The 24,530-nt window shown below is 25.5% G+C and overlaps 2 protein-coding genes and 2 long non-coding RNA genes across 6 annotated transcripts; 2 read left to right on the top strand and 2 right to left on the bottom strand.

The window, feature by feature from the left end:
* Positions 1-759: 759 nt before the first annotated feature.
* On the top strand, positions 760-9,991 carry LOC114127351 (transmembrane GTPase Marf-like). The gene is given in 13 exon segments (XM_050200010.1): positions 760-861; positions 2,184-2,371; positions 2,712-2,873; positions 3,545-3,674; positions 4,554-4,716; positions 4,787-5,020; positions 7,428-7,535; positions 7,859-8,151; positions 8,566-8,743; positions 8,811-9,084; positions 9,087-9,238; positions 9,324-9,482; positions 9,541-9,991. Coding segments are annotated over 11 exon segments (2,244 nt in total). The 5' UTR covers positions 760-861; positions 2,184-2,371; positions 2,712-2,722; the 3' UTR covers positions 9,943-9,991.
* A 1,771-nt stretch (positions 9,992-11,762) lies between these two features.
* On the bottom strand, positions 11,763-13,839 carry LOC114127375 (40S ribosomal protein S20). The gene is made up of 3 exons (XM_027991599.2): positions 13,672-13,839; positions 12,171-12,270; positions 11,763-12,096 (listed from the first exon to the last, which is right to left on the bottom strand). The coding sequence occupies exons 1-3, from the start codon at positions 13,672-13,674 to the stop codon at positions 11,840-11,842; spliced, it is 360 nt and encodes a 119-aa protein (XP_027847400.1). The 5' UTR covers positions 13,675-13,839; the 3' UTR covers positions 11,763-11,839.
* Positions 13,840-14,001: 162 nt separating this feature from the next.
* Positions 14,002-17,108, top strand: LOC114127374 (uncharacterized). Its single transcript, XR_003592671.2, has 3 exons — positions 14,002-14,727; positions 15,457-15,599; positions 15,683-17,108. It is a non-coding gene; the product is annotated as an uncharacterized LOC114127374 (long non-coding RNA).
* Positions 17,109-18,563: 1,455 nt separating this feature from the next.
* On the bottom strand, positions 18,564-21,519 carry LOC114127366 (uncharacterized). 3 transcript variants are annotated; one of them, XR_003592670.2, is made up of 6 exons: positions 20,206-21,519; positions 19,996-20,072; positions 19,839-19,919; positions 19,497-19,774; positions 19,052-19,409; positions 18,898-18,990 (listed from the first exon to the last, which is right to left on the bottom strand). It is a non-coding gene; the product is annotated as an uncharacterized LOC114127366 (long non-coding RNA). The 3 variants fall into 3 exon arrangements; XR_007603855.1 differs by lacking the exon at positions 20,206-21,519 and having other exon boundaries at positions 18,564-18,950; positions 19,996-20,197; XR_007603854.1 differs by lacking the exon at positions 20,206-21,519 and having other exon boundaries at positions 19,996-20,197.
* Positions 21,520-24,530: the final 3,011 nt, after the last annotated feature.

The raw sequence follows: 24,530 nt of genomic DNA, 5'->3' as shown, positions 1-24,530 counted from the left end.
CATGCATTTTTTATTTCCGATTTGAGCCAACCGGCGCATTTAAAACTATGCCCTCAACGATGATGTCGTTTTATTTTTTGAACATAACTACCGATCAGTCTCTTATGAACATTTTGAGGGACGATAACATTATTTGTATTTCACTCAGACAATGTCTGGTGTTTTAGTCAAACTAATACCTACGTCCTATACGTATTATATATTACTATATATAGTCCATAATATATATTTATAACTTTTATGCATTGGTCATCGTGTGTTTGTAAATTGTACAGTAGATTAATAGAACACTGAAAAAAATTAAGTTGTCAGAGTACTCCTGTCTGAATCCTTACTTTTGACGCACCTTAATATAAAAACTAGATGCAAATTATAGCTAACAGAAACAGCCCTCGAAGTTGAAATATTTTTTCAAAAATAAAGTGTTTTAAACACAATAATAAAAACGTACATCACTGTAAAATCAATGTATTTATCATTCTGTACAGAATTTTTTTTTAAACCAAACCCCATTTGATCGGTTGATCCATACAGTAAATTTATTCGTTCCGTATTTATACCACCTGCAGATATCTGGTAAGAATTTTTTTTTTTTATATAATTTTAGAGTGGAGATCCCTCACCCCCAACAGTCAAAACCGACGACACCGCAATTTCCCTTACACCATAGAGTTATACTCTATACGTTACACTCACACACCCTGACGCGATAATATAGAATATCTTTGCGAATATTGTGCATGCATCGATGGATCGATAGATCTATGGATCGCGCATGAATGATGTAGGTATTGTGATTTTTTGTGGTCCACACTCCAATTTTCTCGCTGAAAGAAGTATAAAATTATCGTCTTAAAGCAGGTAAACATTTTCATAAATTATAATATTATTCTAATATTATATAGTCAGTGCTTCTTAGTTTTACTAATTTACTTAGTATTGCGTACATACACATCTCGAAGTGATATTAAGCTATATAATATTATTTTAAATAATAATTTGTGGATACATATAATAATTAAAGCGCGGATTTGTATGTATTTGCATATTTAAGATTTTTAGCGTATATTTGGTTGGTTTTTAATGTAACTTGTAAGTGTATGAATTGGCACTCTAATAATAATATTTGATGTTGCACAATGCCACAATGCACATTACTTTCACCATTTAAATTAGGTAGGGTTGATTTTTTAAATTTTGTAGTATTATATAGAACATTTATAAAATTAATATTTAGAATTATTTAGTATGAATTTTGACGTTTCGTTCATAATTATGCGTCAATAATTTAAAGAAGCTATTAATTACACTTGAATTTTGTATTTAATTGCTAAAATGGCATCAATCAATGAATACCATGAATACCTTATATCCATTTGTGCTTTGTTATAGGCTGATACATTGTTGTATAATCTGTATTAGTTTACTCGGATGTATATCATAAATCATTATATAATATATTAATATATTTTAGTTGAATTGGTGAACATAGCTTTGAAAAATTAACACAGTGTAATTTGTAATTGGATTTAATTATTAGATTAAATAACTTAATTTTGTATTATTTTATTTAACATTAATTTTCATTGATATAATTTTTTTTGTTTTTATATTTTGAAAAATTTGATGTCATGCGGGGGGAGGGGGGAATGTTTAATAGGTAACTTTGATGAATTAAGCACATTACATTGCAAATGTATTGTAGATACATATTATACGTATTGAAAATTACAAAAAATAATTTTAATTTGTATGATATTTAATTTATGTTTTATAAATTAAAAATATTTAAATATTACTTAATTATTAAAAATACAATATATTTTATAGTTTCTTACATATAAAAAAACAACACCTGAACTTCGACGTTAGGAGGTATGATAATTATGGATTGAACTTTCGGATATCGATTTAAATCATATCATGACTGATGGCTAGACATTCAACTACCATTTTCGCTAAATACATTTTTTTTTATAGGTATAAAAAGAACTGGGCATGCAACGGGACACGGTATTATACCGGTTTAAGACTGATAGCTAGACACTCAATTACCATTTTCGAATTTACTTATTTTTTACATATATTATATAATTTAATTCCTGATTACAACGGCATTAGTATATTGCATAGAGAATTACTCTATGACTGTAATGAATTATTTATTTAACATTTATTTTCAGTTTTCTTTAGCGAATAACTATTAATGAAACGTCGCAAAAAAGAGATTAAAAACCGATAAAATTGTGTTATTGTTGTTCTATGGAAAATATGATTCCTGTATTTCTGAGTCTTTTATAATATGATTTCAGTTGAAGATAGACCACAAATTTCAAATTGCTTTTTTTATTGATACTTCAAATTGAATAATGTAAGTATCTATAATACAATAATTTTAATTTTAATTAGTGTAAGATTATGTCTTAAAGTTTACACTACACTAAAATTAAACTATATAATATACTTGATGCAATGATGACTCAATCAATGTTTACTTGATTTTATAAATGAATAAGAATATTTTATTTGTATAGTATATTAATGTCTTAGAACAAACAGGTATAATTCCAAAGTTGTAAGCATGCACGCTATTAGAACTTAGAAGTACCTACTTATAGGATATTCATACTTTATATTATTTGGTGTTTATTAAGCTATTATTATTTCTAATTTGTTTTTTTTTTTTGCATGTTATCATCGTCTTTTAATAGTTTGTTCATAAATGGCTGTTAATATAAATCGCACAATTGGATTTGGTGATTCATTACTGACTCCTTCACCTTTACAGGTCTTTGGCCAAGCTAAAGAACAAATCAATAATATTTTTGTTGATGTTCAAAACTATGTACATGACGCATATGAGCGTATGATTGGTAATTATAATTAGATTTTTAACAATTTATTTTAATATTTATATATTACCTAATAATAATAGATGTTATTTATTTATGCAAGACTTTTTCAGAATATGTCACTGTTATTTTTATTTGTAACTTATTTATTTTCAGTGACTTATTTTATTTTATTTGGTAGATGATAAGATATTAATATAAAGATATTTTAATATTCTATTAAAAAGTAATGAGTTAAGAAAGTCATTTTATGTCTATTCTAAATTTAGTAGACTATAAATATTAACTATAAATTAATATTCCATCATCGTTAAAACATATAAATATAATCAAAATAAAGTAAAATTATTAAAACTAAAATAAAAAAATCTAATTAAAATTTCTAAAAAAAAACAAATGTGTAGGTATACCTATTGAATTATTATTAGTTAGAATAAGACAATAATTATATATTTTTTCTTAGTTGTTTAACTGTCATAATTTTAAAAGATTAAGTTAAATTTAAAAATTAAAAAAAAATCAAAATCAAAATATTAATGTTTTAGAGATTATGACTTATGAGATTAAATTTAAGACTTGTTTCAAAAATTTGAAACATAGTAGAACATTTTTATCATTGATATATTCATATAATTCTAAATTTTTTTTTATTTTAATTATACTAAACCTAGTTATAATTATATATTTTTTAGATGTGAATAATTTATGTCCTGGTGTGATTAATGAAAATGAATTAGATTCCATATTGGATTATAGAACTCAAGTCAGAGGAATTTGTGAAGTGTTGACACGTGATCAGATGAAAGTTGCTTTTTTTGGCAGGTTTGTTTAGTTTAAGCTTGAAACTTACAAATATGCTGGAACCTCTAAATACTAGATACTCTTTGGTCTCTGAAATTGTATTAATTGCTTCTTAGAGAGTTTAGTTTTTACAATGTTTGTAGTTTGTTTCCAAAAAATATTTACTAGGTATTTGGAAGTGTCCACTATTTAGTGATATTTATTGGGGAAGTTTCACTGTATTATATGTTATAGTGTAATATATATTATAATCTACTATTATATTGTTTGTACTATTTACTATAGATGAGCATTTGACATATAAATTAAAAACATATATTTTTAATTTTTATTAGGTATTCAAATAATGTTTGGCTACAAATTAAAATTTGAAAATTTCTGTATTACGAAGTTTTAAATATTTTTTTTTAACACATTTATTATGATTGATGGTGCCAATAAGCATTAATTAACATTGTTATTTGTTTGCATAATATTCTGAATTACACCAATTTGAGTCATATATCTTGTTATAAAATATATTAAAATTTGATAATTAGATACCTATTACTACTAAACTATTAGTTTATTGTTAACAACTTCTACAACTTATAGGTAAGTATTATTTTTTATGTGTGTACAAATTCAGTTAAATAAGTCAAATACAAGTTCATTGATATATTAATTTCTCAAGTTTTAAAATTTTTTTTTTAAAACCACAATTTTATAGTGTCACAACAAATAAACTTAAATATGGTTCATAGTTTTGTGTTAAATAAATTTTAGCTAAATTAACTAATATCCTTATGTGAATCTTATTCACAAACTTAATAAAACTCATTGAACAGGAGTGTAAAATCATTATGATAATTAAATATTAATTTATTAATTAGATATTTAAATTATAAATACAATATTTAGAACAAGCAATGGAAAGAGTACAGTTATTAATGCGATGTTGGGAGAAAAAGTACTTCCAAGTGGTAGGGGTCATACAACTAATTGTTTTCTACAAGTTGAAGGATCTCCAACTGGTGATGCATATTTAATTACTGAAGGTAGTAATGAAAAACAGAATATAGAAGTAAGTACCTAATTGCTTATTACTGTATAGTTAATGTTTCAACTTTTAAATTTTAAAATTTATATTTTAGTCCGTTACACATTTAGCACATGCATTGAGTAATGGAAAACAATTGAATGAAAATGAATTGGTACATGTTTATTGGCCAAAAGACAAATGTAGGTTATTAAGTGATGATGTAGCTTTAGTTGACTCTCCAGGAATAGATGTTACACAACATTTGGATGATTGGATTGATGCACATTGCATTGATGCTGATGTTTTTGTGTTGGTTGTTAATACTGATTCATTGTTATCGAATACTGTAAGTCAATTGTGTATATTGTAATTAATATTTTTATAATTTTTATTTATGTATTTATGTATCATTTTATAACTACCTATTTAAAGTCTAATTGAGTTTCCTAGTATATAAATATTTTTTATGGTATCATATTTTTTCATTCCACTCTATTCTTTCTAATACTTTTAATTCAGCAACTAATAACTATTTATTCAATATTTGATTTTTAACCTTAATGTTTTCCAACCTAAGTGTCAACTTATGAGTGACTCATTAATTCATTCAACCCTAGTAATATTTTTTCCCCGAATCTCACATATACTTTTTGGGCATATTTAGTATAGATTGTATTTTTTTTTATAAAAAAAAATAAAAATAAATAATGTACTCTAAACAATACCTATTTTACTTTGAAATAAGAAATTCAAAATTAATAAAGTCATTTAATAAAGTTTAAAACTTATAAACAAGAAATTCGTAAATATATATATGTATATATTTTAAATTGTTTATCTGTAACAATTTAAATGAATGTAAAAAAAATATTTTCAAAAACGTTGCAGGTACTTGATAGTTTTGAAATATTGAATGATTTTAATAATCAGTAACACCCAGTTTTCTATTTTCAACAAAAACAATGATACAATTAATAACCTTAAAAATAGAAAAATACCATTATTCTACATCTAGCAAACAAAATAAATTATTTTTAAAAAAGTATTAGAAGTAAATTTATAATTAAACTAAATTCATATAAATTAAACATGTATATTATTAGATCATATAAATTTAAATAGTTTTTAAGTGTACCTATTTATTTTGTTATCCTACTATTATTAGGACCCTGGTGCTTGACGTTGTTCAATGGTCCTGATGATAGTCGTGGATGACACAAATAAATGTTCTTATGTTAAATAAAAATGTCTGTGATTGTAGCAGTTTGATGATTGTGTCACTATTATACCAGGAACCTATAAATATGTGTACTTGTGTTCCTTATTTCATGTTATATAATATGAAATAATTATTTTTAAGTTCTGTTTCATTGTCTTGTTTTTTATTTGTTGATTCTTAACTTTGATTAAGCTTATAGCATATACTGCCCTGTTACTAACAATATGTATTATTCAAGAAAAAAATAATGTAAAAAATCAATTGGTTAAAAAAGTATTAATTCTTATTTTGCACAGTCTTTCATGCCAATAATAAAAATTAAAAAACCAAAGTAAAAGCGTTATTAATCAACATTGAATTGATTATAGTATTTTAGTATATACATAATTCTGCCAAGAATAATTTTTTTAAATCATTAATTTGAATAGAATTATTTTAAAATTTTAAGTATTTTAAGTACTGCATACATTTGCACATTTTCTTTTTTAGCTTTACTATTTCTTAGTTGAAAACATTTTAAATAATGATAATTATTATATGAATTATCGTTTTAAATTGTTAACTTAAAGTGGTATGTTAAGCATAATATAGGTACTATAATTAAATATATTTAACTTTTTATATTTTATAGCTTATGTATGTGTTTTTATATAATTTAGTATTTTTTCTTTTTATGATTTTATCACAGCAATATTTTATTTTTATTAGTTTTATAATAATTAATAGAGTTATAATATTTAAAGATTTCTGTTAATTCATCTTACTAATTTACATGTACATATTATGTTGTTCACACTTTTAAATTTTATGCAAAATAATTTTTTTTTTAGTCAAGATAGAAATATAGGTACTAATTAATAGTATAGTTACCAAAATTATACTTTACCAATACATATAATATATATATATATATTATATATATAAAAAAATGTTTTGTTCAAATTGTATTCAAACATGTAAAATTTTCTTATTTGTTATAGTACTTATGCTTAAATTACATTTTTAAATTTATACTTAAATTCTTCTATTATTATAAATAAATAAAAAATGTATTTTGTTTGCTTTATAGAACATAATGATATTTATGAATTTACTACCATATAACACACTTCTATTTTATGAAATTTTCTGTTTAACAAAATATTATTAAAAACTATTCATTGTTTAATGAATACGGAATTCTATTTAACAAATTCCTCCTTATTACAATTTTTTTTTGTTACTTATTCGACTTTGTTATATGGAAGTTTCACTGTATTATGTATAATTTTAAATTTAAAGTAATTTATTTTATAAAACAATTTCTAATTTATCTTAAATCTGATATTTTTAGAGTACTTTTGGTTGTATTCCTAGTTCAATATTAATAATAATACATCACTATTTATGTGTCATTTTAGAAGACCCTAAATTGTTTAATTACCATATAATTTATAAAGTTTGACTTGTAAAACAATAATCTTAAAATTAAATTTTTTAATAATAATAATCAGTCACCAATATGTACTAATAATACAAATTATACTTTTTTCAGGAAAAGAATTTTTTTCATAAAGTTTCAACAAATTTATCTAAGCCAACTATATTTATATTAAACAACCGATGGGATGCATCTGCTAATGAACCAGAGTTCATAGACAAGGTAAATTGTTTGATCATATTTAAGTTAATATTATTATTAAATGTCTACCTATCCCTTTTTATGTTACTATCTTTCATCCAGTTTAATAGCCAAGAACAGGTAAGAAAAAACCTTATTTTTGTCGAAATTTTCTTTACAAATTAATAAAAATAACTAATGTGTTGTTGTAAAATAAATAAAATAAGTATATATAAATATATATTTATATATTTTTATTTTTAAGTTTGAAATTTTAAAATTACTATTTTACTTTGCTTATTTTTTAAAAAAAATCCTAAAAATAATTTATTCAAAAACTTTATATAATATAAATGTTTTATTAGGAACGTGAACAACACATGGAGCGTGCCACGGATTTCTTGGTGAAGGAGTTGAAAGTTTGCACACCTGAGGAGGTAGTGTCTCGTGTATTTTTTATTTCTGCTAAAGAAGTATTACAGGCTCGTGTTGAGGAACACAATGGATTTCCTCTTAATAGTGGAGCATTAGCTGATGGTTTTGATGCTAGATATTTGGAGTTTGAAGAATTTGAACGTAGATTTGAGGAATGTATCTCAAAATCTGCAATCAAGACTAAGTTTTTAAATCATTCACAACAAGGGAAACATATAGTCAAGTGAGATTTTTATCAATTATTGATGTTTATGTTATTTATATTATTCATGTACTTATTTAAAAACAATTATAAAATATTATTATAAAAATGTAATTAAAATTTTTATTTTTTGTACATACTTACTTTATTTGGCATTCATTTTAAGAAGGAACTTCCCTGGTAATCTCACTAATCAGTTTTTGTTGAACAATTGTCAAACATCACCCATTTGTCACCCCTACTGGCACTACTTAGTTAACTATCTGTGCGCCTGCTCTGTAGTAGATCTATGTTCATGTGCATTAATCTATCTCCGAGGTTCATTCTAAATGTGAATGGAGTATTGAGAACAAAAGTTTAAGTGTTTAAAATATTGTTTAAATAGGTAGGTAATTTGAATTATTTTAATACTAAAAGTTCTTGTATTATTTTTAGAGAAATGCATAAAATTATGGAAACAATTTACAAAAGAATTCAAGAACAAACAAATTTAAAAACATGCCAAAAATATGAACTACAAAAAAAGTTGAATGTTATTGAACAACAACTTATAAGTATAACAAATCAAATGAAAATGAAAATCCAACAGATGGTTGATGATGTGAAGGACAAAGTGAATTTACTTTATACTGTGTATGCTTATTAAGTAACTGTCTATACCTATTTTGTTTTGTTTTTAGGTATCTAAAGCGCTGAACGACGAAATTCGAAGATTGTCGGTTTTAGTTGATGAATTCAATTTACCATTTCAGTCAGAAGAATTAGTTTTAAATGTTTATAAAATTGAACTCCATAGCCACGTGGAAGCAGGTGTTGTTAGCAATTTACGAACTAGACTATCTACTGCATTGGCTAAACATATAGATCAATGTCAAAAAGAAATGATTGATAAAATGTCAACATTATTACCAGACGATGAACACAATATCAATGTTACAAATCCCCATCGTGAACCATTGAAGTTTTGTTTAGTTTACCTTGTGATAATTTATGTGACGATTTTCATGAACAACTTGAATTCAAATTCTCTTGGGGCTTATCCAAATTAGTTACTCGTGTACTAACATTAGTCAATAATTGGTCACGTAATCAATCAAGGGTTCTAATAGTAAATATTTTTAGTAGCTTTTAAATATTTTTTCAGATTGTTGTTAAATTATTATTTAAGCTGTATACAACATTATTGTTTTTAGTCTCCATCTCACAATCCATCAACCAGTGCTGTTGATGGTTCGTTCAATAGTTTTGATCAAAATTTAGCTGTGGAAAATAATTTATCCATGATATCTCGTGTAGTAGCTGCGTCTGTTGGTACTCAAGGTACTGTGGGAGGACTTGTATTAGCAGGACTTGTAAGTATTAATAGATTTTTGATATCGAATTGAAAATTTAAATTCTTTCTTTTTTTAGATGCTGAAAACAGTTGGGTGGCGTTTGATCATAGCTACTGGTACTATTTATGGTGTTCTTTATGTATATGAGCGTTTGTCTTGGACAACTAAGGCAAAAGAACGAGAATTCAAAAGACAATATGTTGAACATGCTACTACTAAGCTTCGTTCGATTGTTATTGTCACATCTGCATATTGTAGTCATCAAGTACAACAGGAACTTTCTACTAGTTTTGCACGATTGTTCCAATTGGTTAATGAATCGGCTTCTGATCTTAACGGTGAAATGACAAATTTGGATCGAGAAATTAGCATGTTAACTCAATTCTCTGAAGTTGCTGAGGTTTTAAGAAATAATTCAGACTTAAGAAAAGTAGAATACGAGCGGTTTGATGAAACTTTTCTATGTGTACAAAATTAGGTAGTTAGTCAAAATGTAAAATTATTGTATTATACCTATTTGTTGAGTATTTCATTCTTTACGTTATTTTTAGAGAAAAAATTAAATTTTTAAGATTTTTAAACATTTCCAACGAATACCAACAATATTGTCGGTTACCATAAATGATAGATATTATATCTATTTATATACAATGATCATGCGTTGTGTAACAGAACTCTATAGGTATATTTTTTGTATATGATATTTAGTATCTACCCACAGATATATACAATATATATATTATATATATGTGTACCTACGTCAGTGGTGGGAGGCGGAAAAAATGGCCACGGAAAAAAAAACCAAACTAAAAAACACACCCAAGAAAATAAAAGTGCTATCATTGTAATCTTATATTATGAAATATTTTATAAACTGTAGTTGATTGTTGATTATACAATGGATTTACAATCATATAATTATTTAATAGAATATAGGAACAAAATATTAAAAATACAAAATAGTCTCGTTTGTGGTAACATAATAATAACTATTAATTATAATACGAGAGATCATAGTCATAATAATAAATTGTGAATTTTAAAAAATAATTTTCGATAAGTAATCTATACAATCATGATAAAGTTCAATAATAACTTGTAGGCTATATCTATACATAAAAAAATTAAAATTAACTGTATAATAATGATAATAAAAAAATATGTATAATATATTTTTTTGAGCTTTTTTTACAGGGTGTGTTTTTTAGTTTGGGGTTTTTTTCCGCGATTCGTCAGTGGTACGTTTTTATATAAATTTATACTGACAGCGGTGTATTTATAGTGGTCCAGAACCCCCAGAACCAATTAAAGATAAAAAAAAAAAAAGATATCAGAAATACTGAATAATAATTATATTGAAATATTAATTTAATATTACACTAATTTATGATACGGCGTTACGTTACGCTCCAGAGACCTATACACAGGGGGGCGCTTTGGGTGTTCAAATACCCGCCGAAATATTTGATTTTTATAATAAAAATGTAATACTAACAAATCAAATTAATTAATATAATTTGAATAAGAAAAAAAAATATTAAACAGGATTTATAAATAAAGTAAAATTATACTTATTGTGCGTTGACGTGATGGAAACAAAAGAATTAAAAATAAAAATCCTCTTAACTGATTTTCAAAAACACTACCCAAAATTTTTTTCTGCCTACGTCACTGTTACGCTAAAATGTGTATGCACCTAATGTAGATAATTTAGGTAATGATTATTGGTTATAATAATTTTTGATTATAATATAATATTTTATAACATTTATACATTATAACAGGGGTGGCCAAGCCGCAGCTCCTATCTTATCGTAACATTTTTACAAAAAAATGTTTTAATATGAATTTATGTATTATATAATAATATGACCTTTGTTTTTTTTATACATACATTATGGCTATTCCTATCTATTAATATATTTGGTGGCTCGTGAGTCTCTTCTTGCTGGCCAGTGGCCACCCCTGCATTACAATGATTGTTAAATACAAAGATATTGTTACGATCCAACAAAATTACCCATCCACCTAGTTGTTTGGGGCAATTGCCCCAAACAAATAAAGTTGTGGACACCACTGCTCAGAAGTATTAATTAACTGTAATAAATTTAACATCCTATTACTGGGTTGTTGAACTTGGCAATTCAATGCCTTCTGTGTCATTCCTGAGATAATTACTTTCAATCGCTTTGATAGTTGAATAGGCTCTTATAAATAAGTTATTGCAGATTTGTCCTGTGATTATATTGTAATAGTTATATAACATTTTAAAACAAATAAATTAAAATAACGGCATGATGTAATTTTTAACTTTTATTAGACATGATATTAGTTGTCGTAGCATTCAAATCATATATTATATAAAAAAAAACACATCACTCGCTAGCAATGCTAACTTCAGCAATTACACCAGGTTCGAGGTTGACACTGGTGATTTGTTTGACTTTATCGCTTGGGCATTTTAAATCGATCACCCTCTTGTGAATTCTCATTTGGAATCTGTCCCATGTCTTTGAACCTTCACCACAAGGTGTTTTCCTAGTTGTGATACGCAAGAATTTTGTTGGCATACGTACTGGTCCTTTAACTGGCAGTTTCCTCTTCTTAATATCGGCAATCATCTCGGAGCACACTGTAATGAATATTTCAATTATAAGGTAATATACTAAGGTTTATACATGTATAAACAATAAAAATATATCCTACCACTTTCCAAACTTTTGATGTTCTTGGAAGTCAATGTGATACGGATTTTGTGCCTCTTTTGATCAGTAGGAGTGTTTTCCACATCTTTAAATTCCAAATCCTTAAACAGATACAATAAAATTTTATATCAACAAGTAAATTTTTAACGAGAAAATAATAGTTATAAAGATAAAATATAGGTATGCCTTAATTATTTCCTATCGAGTAATAGACTAATCTGTATACAAATATACGGTTAAATTAAATGTTTTCATCAACCAATCTAACCAATAAATCTAATTTAATAAATGAGCATGTCCATAAGGTTAGATCCTATGTCTATGGTTAGATCTAATAAAAAATACTATTAAAAAAAAAAAATTGTTGACATTTAGGTATTTGTAATTAAATTATTTAAAAAAAAAAAATCGTTTTTCTTTAAATTGTAGTAAGCAAAATATACATCATATTAATTGACTGAAAATTTGAACAAATAAAAGAAAATGTTTCAACTTATCATAAAAGTTTGTGTATCTAAAAAATAAGTAATTGTAGAGAACATTTCCTAAATCATTACATACAATCACATGATAAATAAGTAAAAAATGATTTAACACTTTAAGAAATAAGAACATTAAGTTCAATTGAACAAAATAGTCTGAAGTTTACTAGGTACATTCAAATTAATTAGGTTATTAAAAATTACAATATCTAAATATGAAAAAACATAAATGATTTATGCATCTTATTATTAAGTAGAAGAGATAAATCAGCCTCAATGATAATCTATGTGAGTAAATAAAATTATCTATAATTTTATGGATTTTAAGATGAAAACAATAAATCAATAATAACACTTGGGACCTATAATAATTGATTTCAAAACTAATATTTAAGTACTGTCCACAGTAACCTGAACAGTCTTAACATGGAATATTATTATGCTCTATAAAATGTAAACATGAGTGCATACAAAAATCAGAAAAAGTGAAATATTCAATAATACGCACAGATGTATAGCCTTACTAGGTAGCATCTTAGTAGTAACAATTTAGGAGAATTATTTGTAAATCGTTAATTTGAACAATAACATCAACAGAGATTAAACGACATAGTTGGAGAATTACTTTAAGTTGACCAAAAATTAAGAACTTTTAGACAGCACACTGGGGAGGGTCAAGGGGCGACTAATAGTAAATCATACAAGTTGTATGCTGGTAATATAGTTTTTATTATTGACTATTAGTACATCAGTGAGTTAAGATATGGTCGTGTCCGTGTAGTGAAAGAAAATTGAAACCGTTTGCGATGATACGATAACAGCGATCAAAAATGGTTTTTGGAAACCACGACAACATAAATCGAGTACTTTTCGTATGGCGTCCACCGCCGGAAGACAGAATTTTACCGCATTTGATTATAACAAGACAGGTACGCGTCGAGTTTCGTTTTAGTTTTCTGGAACCTGTCAAAAGCTTGAACTAAAAGCGATAGCCAATTAATACGGTCATGTAATACTCACCATGATTGAATGTCTTCGATACAGCAAGCTGACGACGAAAATGAACGGAAACGGTCCGAATCACGAACGACTAAAAATCACCAAACGTGGAAAACCGATCGCAAAGGAGAGAATATGTCGAGTGGAATTGTTAGGTTATGTTATCGTGTATGGAATAATAGTGGTAGGCGGACCACGGACGTACTTTGGTAACAATTCGGTATGCAGGGTAAGCCTATGCCCAGTGCCGACAACGTGTTCACCGTGGTACCCATGTATTTCATAATCAGTTATGAATGATAAATTGTAGTTGTGATAATGTGATGTAGGCAATAGCCAATTGCCAATAATATGTTCAATTATTGTCTGTGGGCCGTTCGCGGGCCCCGGCACTTCTGTACTAGGTTAATCTTTCGTTTAAATATTTTTTTAACTATTAATTATTATTTATACTAACGTTAATGTTAAATAAATAAAGAATTCAAGTTCATATCTCATAGTACTACAGGTGAGTGCTTCAATAACGATGTAATTTTCAAGTTAACGAGTACTAAATTAATATTCATTCTAAAATTAAAAACTAATCAAATTTGAGTTTATGGCAATGATCAGTATCTATAAATACCTGGGCCCACCCATCCATACCATTATACCGAGTGAATCGCGCTGAATAACCCATCCAGTCAATATGACTCCTAACCACCTTTCACATCAATCTAAAGAACAAAATACTCTTGTATGAACTTGTACTACAATTTGTATGGTCATGTGGTGTACAACTTATATAGACAAACTTAAATGGGAAGAAGCAAGTATTATTTTTCCAGTTACTTGTGTTAATAATAAAATTGTTTACATTTATATAACAGGCATCACTAGTAGTTTCATTGTTTAATGACTGGTTTGATTTTTTGAACACTCAACAAAAATATAATAATGGGGTATCAAGTTATGGTCTGAATGAAAATGTTCAAAATGAATCAATTACTTGACAGGATGACTAAATTCATAAAATCAATGAAAGATGAGAGTACATGGTAAAACATCATTACTACCTTTTCAAAAGGGTAATAATAGGTAAATATTTCATATCCTTTAAAATAAACAATACATTTTGTTTTATTAAATATTATTTATCAAATAGCTTACGTTATTAATAGAAATAGTTACATGTAAGAGTAAGACATCTTTGAAAAATTTGTTAGTTGATTTAAAAAACTCTGCATTAGAATACATTTTAACCAGGAAATTGAATACAGATGGACTGGAACATTTTTTTAGCATCTTTAAGGGCTTGGATGAAAATGCTTGTAACACATCAAAGCTTTAGACTTCAAATACTGATGATTCTTAAATTAAAAGAAATTAAAATGAATGTTATTATTTTGCAGCCAATATTTAATTATTTGTTATTGATTATAATTTATAGTCTAAGATGGTACATACTATTAGGCAAGCATTATAATATAACATTTACTGAAAACACTAATTCACAATGTAGTATAGTGGCCTTCAACTTTTTTGGATTTGCAACCCACTTTTTTAAGGCTACATTTTTCGCGACCCATGTAAGCAGTGTAATTATTTTTTTACCTGATATAAATTTAATTTTTATTTTAAAAAGAAGACTTATCGTGACCCAATTTTAAAGCTTACGCTATCCAAAAATGGATCGCGACATACCGGTTGAAGACCACTGATGTAGTATACTAGTAAAGAAGATAAATTGTTGGGATAAAATGATATTTTACTGCCCAAATATTATTATTAAGGTGTAAATAATATTGATAAATTCACATGTTAAAGGTGTCCATTTAACTTCGGAGCAGAAAATTAAAGTGATATAATTTGACGAGTTATGTTTCTCAATCAATATGCTATGACAAAAATGAAAAAGTATGAGAAAGTGTATGGGTCACACAAGTGTGTTCAAACAGTTGTAGTTAAAGGTAAAATATTTTTGACGACTGTTTAACCTACCTGTAAAAAAAATTATAAAATGTGTAATGTTTAAAATATTATATTTGATTAGGTTAAATAGAAAATTGAGAGCAGCCAATCTATTATAATTATGATACTCTTAAGGATAAAGAGTATGGATATTATATTGTTAAAAATTATAGAAGAACTATATTAAGTTGGTTATGATGTAGCAACCGTCAGTGGTATGAATCTACAAACATTGGCTTGACGCATATTCTTAATGTAGATGAGGAGAACACATCATTGAAGCATTTCTAATATCAATGTACATGTGTTTTCACACGTACCTCATTTAATAAAATTAGCTAGGAATCATTTCCTTGACAGGTTAAATTAATATAAACTTATAAAATTGAATATTTAAATAAATTAAAATGTTCTTTCAAAAGATTTTTTCTTCCCAATAGAAAGTATATTGGGGAAAATATACAATCAAGAGTTACTAAATTCAAATACAGGGTAAGACCTTAAATTAGTTCATAAAGCCACAGAACGTCACATTAATGTCAAAGAAGCCTGAACAAATGAATGTAAAGATCACTATCAATTTGTTCAACTATCTAAATGATCGAAGACTATTATTTTCTAACAAGGAAATTTAATCAAAATGTAGTTGAGAACCTTTTTAGCTTTTTAAAGGATATAGCCAGATCTGCATATAATAGAACAAATGCCCTTGATTTTAAAATATTAGTAAATACTGCCAACTATTCATTTTACTAATATAAAAACCCGAGGAAATTTATAAATACATTTTGTTGTTTATAGTTTTAAATAGTATATTCTGGGAAAGAATTTCAACTTTGTTTTTACTAAAAACAACAATTTTAAAAATAATTCAGAAGAAAGTCTTAAATGATTCCAAGTGTTTATTAATTATAGTGAAGTTGTCCGAGATTGTGAATTGTTACCTGACTCACTTTCTTTGGTCACTCATAACAATGAGTTGACATTTGGTACAGCAATAGAAGAATTTGAAGCAGCTAATGAACCATTTGATGATTTAGAAATAGAATGTATAAGTAGATAACTGGGGATCTGATAAATCAATTTGCACATGAATATTCTTGTTTACTAAGTTCAGACATATCTAACCAAAATAAAACATCAAAGTCTAATTGGATAAGTCATATTGCAAAGGACAATCTTAAAAATTACCCAGAAAAATCATAAGGCTTATTAAAATATCATGGAACCTTAATTCAAAGAAATTTATGGTGATAGTATTTCAAAAGCTCCTAGAATTACAAAAACGTTAAACCAATAAATTGTTGAATATCTTTTCATCGCTTAGTATTCCATAAGTTTTAAATTGTTTGGTGCGAACTAGAACATTTATATGATTTAATCACCTGAGCAAAGAAATATTATACAAAAGCAACATAGTAATCAAAAATTAAAAATATGTTAATTATGAGTTATGCTTACTTAACTGTATATAACTCAAAAGAATAAACCAATTTATGATTTATGAACTAAGAAGTACCTTCTTTTTTTTTTAGTAATCAACCCTAAGGTAGATTTACTGCATTTCTCCAAACTTATTCCACTCTTCAATGTTATTAGCCAATTTTTTCAGTTTCATAAAGTTTCTAAGTTTGGAATTTTTAATAACTGTTGTTTAACACAAAAACAAACCACTGTTGTGTCTTATTTCTTAATTGTAGTTATAAACTTTATATAAATTATTATTTTAACTGATAAATTTAATGTTTCTTAAATTAAGTTTTGTACAATATTTGATTTATAAAAGGGAAATTACTTATTTGTCATAACTTATAATAAAACCATTAGTGTTTATTTTAATAAACACTAATTTATAGTTTATTATAATTATTAATAAATAAATTTATTTAGCCATGGCTTTGTCATTGTTTTTCATTAAATTTGAATGCAGCATAATAGCATACATAATACCTTACTATAATTGCAATATAAAAGTTTGTTTTCTTGGCGTTTTGGAAATTACATTTGCAGTGACACTGATTATGTTTGAAAATGTCATGAAATTTAAAATTGTGAAATATTTCATGATTTCAGTGTTACAATACAATTTTTTTTTTTTAAATAAGTTATTTGTATGTATAATTGTCATAACTTACCTTCACAATTTTATAATATTAGGGAAATAGAAAATAATCACTAACTACTCATTAGTAATAGTTTTTTTTTGATATTTCATATTTATATTAATAATGTGTCAACCACAGCACTCATTCCATAAATATCAATGAATACTTAGAAGTTTTAGATTATATAATTAATAATTGATAAATAATCATCATTAATATTTGTACAAGTAAAAGTAACAATGTCTTACGGTTTTGTGAAATATTACATGATATTATAGTAAAATATTTCATACTTCAAGCACCAAACATTGATATATATATATATATATATTATGATCTGACAACAATGTTAATACATTTAACAATCCTAAAATAAAATGTCAGTATTTTTTTTTAATGTTAATTGAACATTAAACTTTTAAGTTTAAGTTGTTTATTTCATGCATAAAATAGAGTTAGTTTCTAGAATATGTCTTCACTCTCTTTAACTTTGAAAACACTCTTTCTGTGATGGATGCTGAAACAGGTAGTTCACATAACATTTTTAATAGCCTATTCAAATTTGTATAAAAACTTTGCAGAGCATCTAAGCCCAGTTTTAATTACTTAATTATTTCCCAATAACTTTGTTTGCCAGAATTGCAAGTTCACCTAGTCCAGCTTTAATACCTTATTTTTCTTATAAATAATAATCAATTTTTTTTAAGAAACATTTTAGATTTAAGATAATGAATAAATAAAAAAACAATATATATACGATTGTCAATAAATTTTAAAACCCTGGTGATTGACATCCAGGTGAATTTAGGACTTAAGAAGAGATTTAATTGATGAGCAAAAAAAAAAAAAAACCCAAAAGAATAATAAAATTATTTATTGTTTCTTCATAATAATTATTTATTATGCTATCGACTGATAATGTAAAAATTAATATTAACAGGTTGGCGTCCTTGGCGACCCCTGCTTCAAAGAAAAATGAGATTATTTAAGTTCAAAATAACCTTCATCATTGCAATTAATAATGCATTATTAGGTTTTAAAGTTTTAAAAAAATATTTACACATTTTACATTATAGAGTTTTGAATGGATTTAATATGGTTTTCAATAGAAACCACTAAGTTTAAACAGTAGGCAGCACAATGTACTTAATATATTGCTTGTGGATACTGTTTATGAATAATTGCTTGAACATTTTAAAACTTTCTGGACATATTACTAGCTTCATCAATCGTTTACTTCTATATCTGAGAATAGCATAAAAATTGCCATCATTTATTGAATTATCTATACAAAAGTTTCAAAAATATATAAAATAGATATTAGATACTAATTATTAATTACTAACCATTAACAGTAATTTTGAAAAATCTCTATTCCCCATTATAGTAGTTTTTTGGCATCCACATAATATCCTATCAACTATAGGAGTAAACTTCTTTCTATTTTATTTTATTTTAGTTAATCTTTACAAATTATTTTAAATTTAAATTATTATAATCAAGTATTTTAAATATACACCTATCATTGTCAACAGTTGATGATTGTTTTTTTGTATATCCATAAACAATAAAAACATTAGGTATTTAAGTACCTATTACACATATTATGTAATATAACGTATGCATATATATTATTTATATAAACAAAGGAAAGCTCTTAAAGAAAAATACATAAAAATACATTTTGAGCTTTAATTATGCATTCTGAAAAAATATACACACCAAACAGATAAGAAAAATAACAATAAAAATGCAAAAAAAAATAATAAATTATAGGAGCTTATTGCTTACTTACTGTCTTGCAATACTCAGCGGTGCTCTCATTATCCAGTAAACAATGTATTTAAATTATACTTTTAATAAATGTAAATAAATATTATTTACATCCACGTGCGTGAGGGCCATGCGGTTCACCATTACCGTCCAGTTCGACGAGCCCCAACGTTCGAATCGTAGTTATTCTCTTAGTATTCTTTTCTATGGTTCGAGTCTTGCGACGTGTCGTAGGTCATCGCTTGCCGCCGAGCTCCACCGCTCCAGTGCCGCCTTCTGATTTTTGGGCCCTTTACCTGGATAACAAGTAGTAAAAATAATAATAATAATAATAATAATTAAGATTTATTAGGTACTTACGTGTAATAATAACATATATAATTACAAAATATCCGTACAATCAAGGGGCAAAATGGGCCTGTTTTCGGATATTATAGCATTCTGAAAATGAAAAATAAAAGTGCATAACATTATAAATATTCATTATTTTCGGTATTCATTTTTTTGCCAAGTCTACCATTAATGTTGTTGTTGTTTTTGGCGGATGCAATAACCGTTGTCCGGCAATTTTTGAAGCAAAACATGATCTATATTCTAAAACATTGAATTGAATTTAATCAACTAAAGTTACATAATTATATTAAATATTAATATTATTGATTAGTTAACCTTAAAAAAAAATAAGACGAACAAATTTAATATAGGTAATGTAATCACGTGTACTCACTAATGGATTGATGATAAATGAAATGAATTGTGACAACTGACAATAATTCCGTGCGTACTCCATAAGACAATATTTTGTTTATTCACTTCTATTAATAGAAATTATTAAGGGACTTACCTGTTATTTGAGACTATGGTTATTATCGGGACTACTTCCGTTATTATACGAATACCGACATCCGTGGTTGTTTAGTGTAACGTCACGATCCTGTTATACTTTTAGGTGGTTCTTTTATAATTAAAATATATGAAAAATAAAATACTAAAATTGACTAATAAATAATAACGTACTAATATAATTAATAACAATTGATAATATAATATGCTTGCTATAAATAAAGTGATTAGTTGATTATTAATTTTCTTTTAATAAATATAAAGAACTAATAAACTGTTTACCCAAGGTGGATTCACCTTATGTTTAGTGTTTACCTATTTTTAAATTATTGTTCTTATCGTTACAATTTCGTTCAAAAAATTTTGAAACAATATACATCAGTTTTTATTTTCATTAATTTAATATTTACCTATGTTTTTTCAATTTCTGTTCTTATTTATAAATTTTTTCAAATGTTAGCAATTCTTCTTAACTTTCCTTTGTTAATTTTTGTTCAAGTAAAATTTATTTTTTTTTTATTTTAAATATAAATCATTACACTGTTTTAGCTTCATAGATCATTATAGTTTATATTATGCACACGTCAACAATGAATGCATACATATATAGCAGAAGTTATCAAACTTTTTTGATTCATGTCACCTTTAATCACTAGAATCAAACTGCGTCACCTTAGCATCAAAATAATAAACAATCTTAGCTGTATATTTTTAAAAATGATTCTATTATTAAAAAAAAAAGAAATACAGTACACAGAAAAAACGTTGAAAACGCCGATATTAATATGATTTTTTTTTCGAAAAAAATGTATTTATTTTTAAATTTTTTTTCCTTTTCTGGTTGATTTTTCCTGTCACCCCGGTTGAGAACTAGGTACTGATATATTGCCATAGTTATATAGCCATATAGTTATAGGTAAGTAAATCTCCTTCAGAATTGCACAACTACTACAATCTAATAAAATAATATATTATTAGGTAGCTGGTAGACAACGCTGGATGATAAAAGTGTCAAAAGCTATAACTAAATTATTTGACTTATACCCTTTTTCACGAACGCCGTCCAATTTATTTGTTTATTTATTTTATTTATTAAATACACCTACTCGTATCTGTAGATCAGTGAATTTAGTATTTACTATTTATACAGATTGTATACAGCATATATCTTTATTAATTTCAACTTTCAACCCGGCATTCTGACATCGTTTTAAATATTATTTGCATACAGTTTACTATAAGCCCTAGCAAATTAAATCCCGGGCAACGTCGGGTAACGAAAGCTAGTTGGTTCATATACATGTATAATATATGTATTATATTATACACATAATATACATATTTGTATTATATTTTTAATGAATAATTTATTCAGACTTTGGGCAACAGCTTTGACCGGAAGAGACTGGATCCTTTATCATTGTTCGTGTGTATAATATATACATGTTTCCGATTTAATATACATTTTATTTATTTTATTGTCTATATAATATTTTATATTGATATGTCTTTTTATTATGGTTGTTGAGCCATAGACCAGAATAACTAATGATCTTATTATTAATTTATTATAATATTTTTTACCATATCATATTGTTGTGCGGCAACAGTGCGACACATTTTCAAAATACTATTGTTCCCATTTTTAGTAATGAGTACACAATCAAACACGTATGTGGCTATGTTTTACATAATATTTTTCATACACGAACTCACTCTTCACTCGCCAAATTTGCTTAAAAAACATTTCTGTTTACATTTAAGATAACCAGTAGCTTATATCTAAAAGTATTGAATCACAAACAATTTTAAATATTTTTATAGTATTTTAATTATGTAACATTAAAATATAATTTTATATTTAACTTATTAGGTAGGTATATTAGGATAGGTTTAACCTATATATTAATATTCAGATCCACGGTTTAAGATACACTAAAATATATCTAAAGTATATCTTAAACCGTGTTCAGATCATACCTTTTCCTATCATTATTATTTTATTGATAATTCTTTTTTCACAGATGTACCTATATTGTAACAACTTAACATTATTAATTTAATATACTATTAAATAATATTATAAATTCTCACTTCCGCACAGCCAATGACTTTAAAATTAGAAGTAACCGACTTTTGCAGTGTAAATTTTTTCCTTATAAATTTTTAAACTATAGTTTAAAAATAAAATAATACTTTATACTTTAAATTATGATCAATACCATAAATAACTATTTTATTAATTGATATAACCTTGAATACCATTTCTATAGACTATAGAGCAGTAGTTCTTAACCGGTGTTCCGTTGATTAAGGATAAGTTTTCCGATAAAATTTTAAAAACGGTGAAAAAAATTGTTACCTAGTTTCATTCTCTTAACATTTTTACTGTTATCAAAACACAAAGATATAATACGTGTATAACAATATATGTGTATACTGTATACTGTACCTATATAATCATTTTAGATTTCGTTGGTTTATTTCACCAACATATTGTACGCACATTATTTTATGCTATATTTGTTTAATATATTAAAAAATTAAAAAAAATATATTACCTATTACTATTTACTGCTTTATTTTACGGCTGTGTTCCGCAAAAACCTTATAAAATGTTAAGTGTTCCGTCATTCGAAAAAAGATAAAGTACCTAATATTGTGATTGCATTTAAGTGGCATTATATTATATTTAAATGATTAGAATTTTATATGTTTCAAAGAAATATATAAGAATAAGATAATAATATAAAACATATTGGAATTTTTTTTCTTAAATATTTGCGGTCTGCCAATGCAGGATTATTGTTTTATTTATTTTTTATTTTTTATGAATAGGAAAGTTTATAAAACATTATAATAACTCTTATTTAAATAAAAAAATTAAAATAATCAAATACCAACTACTAACCTGTAAACCTCGAAATTATTCAGTTAGTTGATAAATTATTATTGGCACCTATACATTATTAAATAGTATAGTAATAAAACAATATCCATTATACAATTTACAGACATATAATAAGGTATCTACAAAAAAAAAAAAAAAAATTAATTATAAGTAAATTATAAGTATGAACTATATTTTTAATAATATTATAGTTATTAACAATTTACATAATAATTAATATATTATTTTGTGGTATAACTTTTGTGTTATATCTTATAACATTATGATATTGTAATCAATGAGTAGACACAAAATAAAAATTTATTACAAAATTCGTTTTTATTTTAGCACAATAATAATAATCATAATTTTTTTTTCAAATCAACATACTTATTATTTGTCTCCTAATAATTATTATGGGCTCAACTAAATTTAGTTTATATCAAAGCAATACATTACAACGCTGTACAATTTTATTTTAACATATTATAATTTCAACAAAACAAATTATAATATAATATAGTATAAATAATTATGTTTATAATAATAATGTTGCACAATATTTCCGAATGAACGACTACGATTTATATGCGTTTAAAATAATGAAGTTCAACGACAAATAAAATTGAAAACATCATATTATTATTGTACCTAAATGTGTCAAATTTCAAAATACAGTTGATACTTTGGGCTACTAATATGTTTTCATTAATTTATCATAACTAAGTTTATAGGTTAATTAATAGTCTATAATTTGTATAGGTATGGCGATAGGGTAAAATAATAATGGTTTTATACTATTATGTACATAGTACATAATACATAAAATGTAATGTTTTTAGTCGACTGTTTGTCTATATGTTAATAATGACAACTGGCAAACAAAGTCGACATATAAAATATTAATGTAATACTATAATAATTATTTAGGTAGGTAAGTAGTTATATAAAATCGAAATAACGGTAAAATAGTAATAATAACAATAAGAAGGTATAAAACAAATTGGTTACAATAATAAACCTATATTTAATATACGAATTAACTAACATAAACTTATACAGTATTATATTATTCTAACTGACGAGGATAAAATTAACTAATCTCTCAAAATAGGGTAATTAAATAGTGGTCTAAAATCTATTTATCAGTCATATCGTTTATAACATATTTATTTTATGTTAAATATGTCACAATAATATATTTGCTTTGGAACTGGCCGCTCAAGTAAATACTAATATATAGTAATAACAATAATATTAGTTTATGACAAGTCTAATAGTAATTTTGAAAATGTTTAATATTTAACATAATATTTTAT

The sequence above is a fragment of the Aphis gossypii genome, chromosome 2 (assembly GCF_020184175.1).
Source record: "Aphis gossypii isolate Hap1 chromosome 2, ASM2018417v2, whole genome shotgun sequence".
Taxonomy (NCBI): domain Eukaryota; kingdom Metazoa; phylum Arthropoda; class Insecta; order Hemiptera; family Aphididae; genus Aphis; species Aphis gossypii.
The sequence above is the reverse complement of the archived record's forward strand: the minus strand, read 5'-3'. Positions and strand labels throughout refer to the sequence as shown.

Bases quoted from the DNA above. Each gene is read 5' to 3' on its own strand.
- LOC114127375 (XM_027991599.2), bottom strand. The intron at 12,097-12,170 runs GTAGGATATATT...TATTCATTACAG, and splicing joins CATCAAAAGTTTGGAAAGTG to TGTGCTCCGAGATGATTGCC.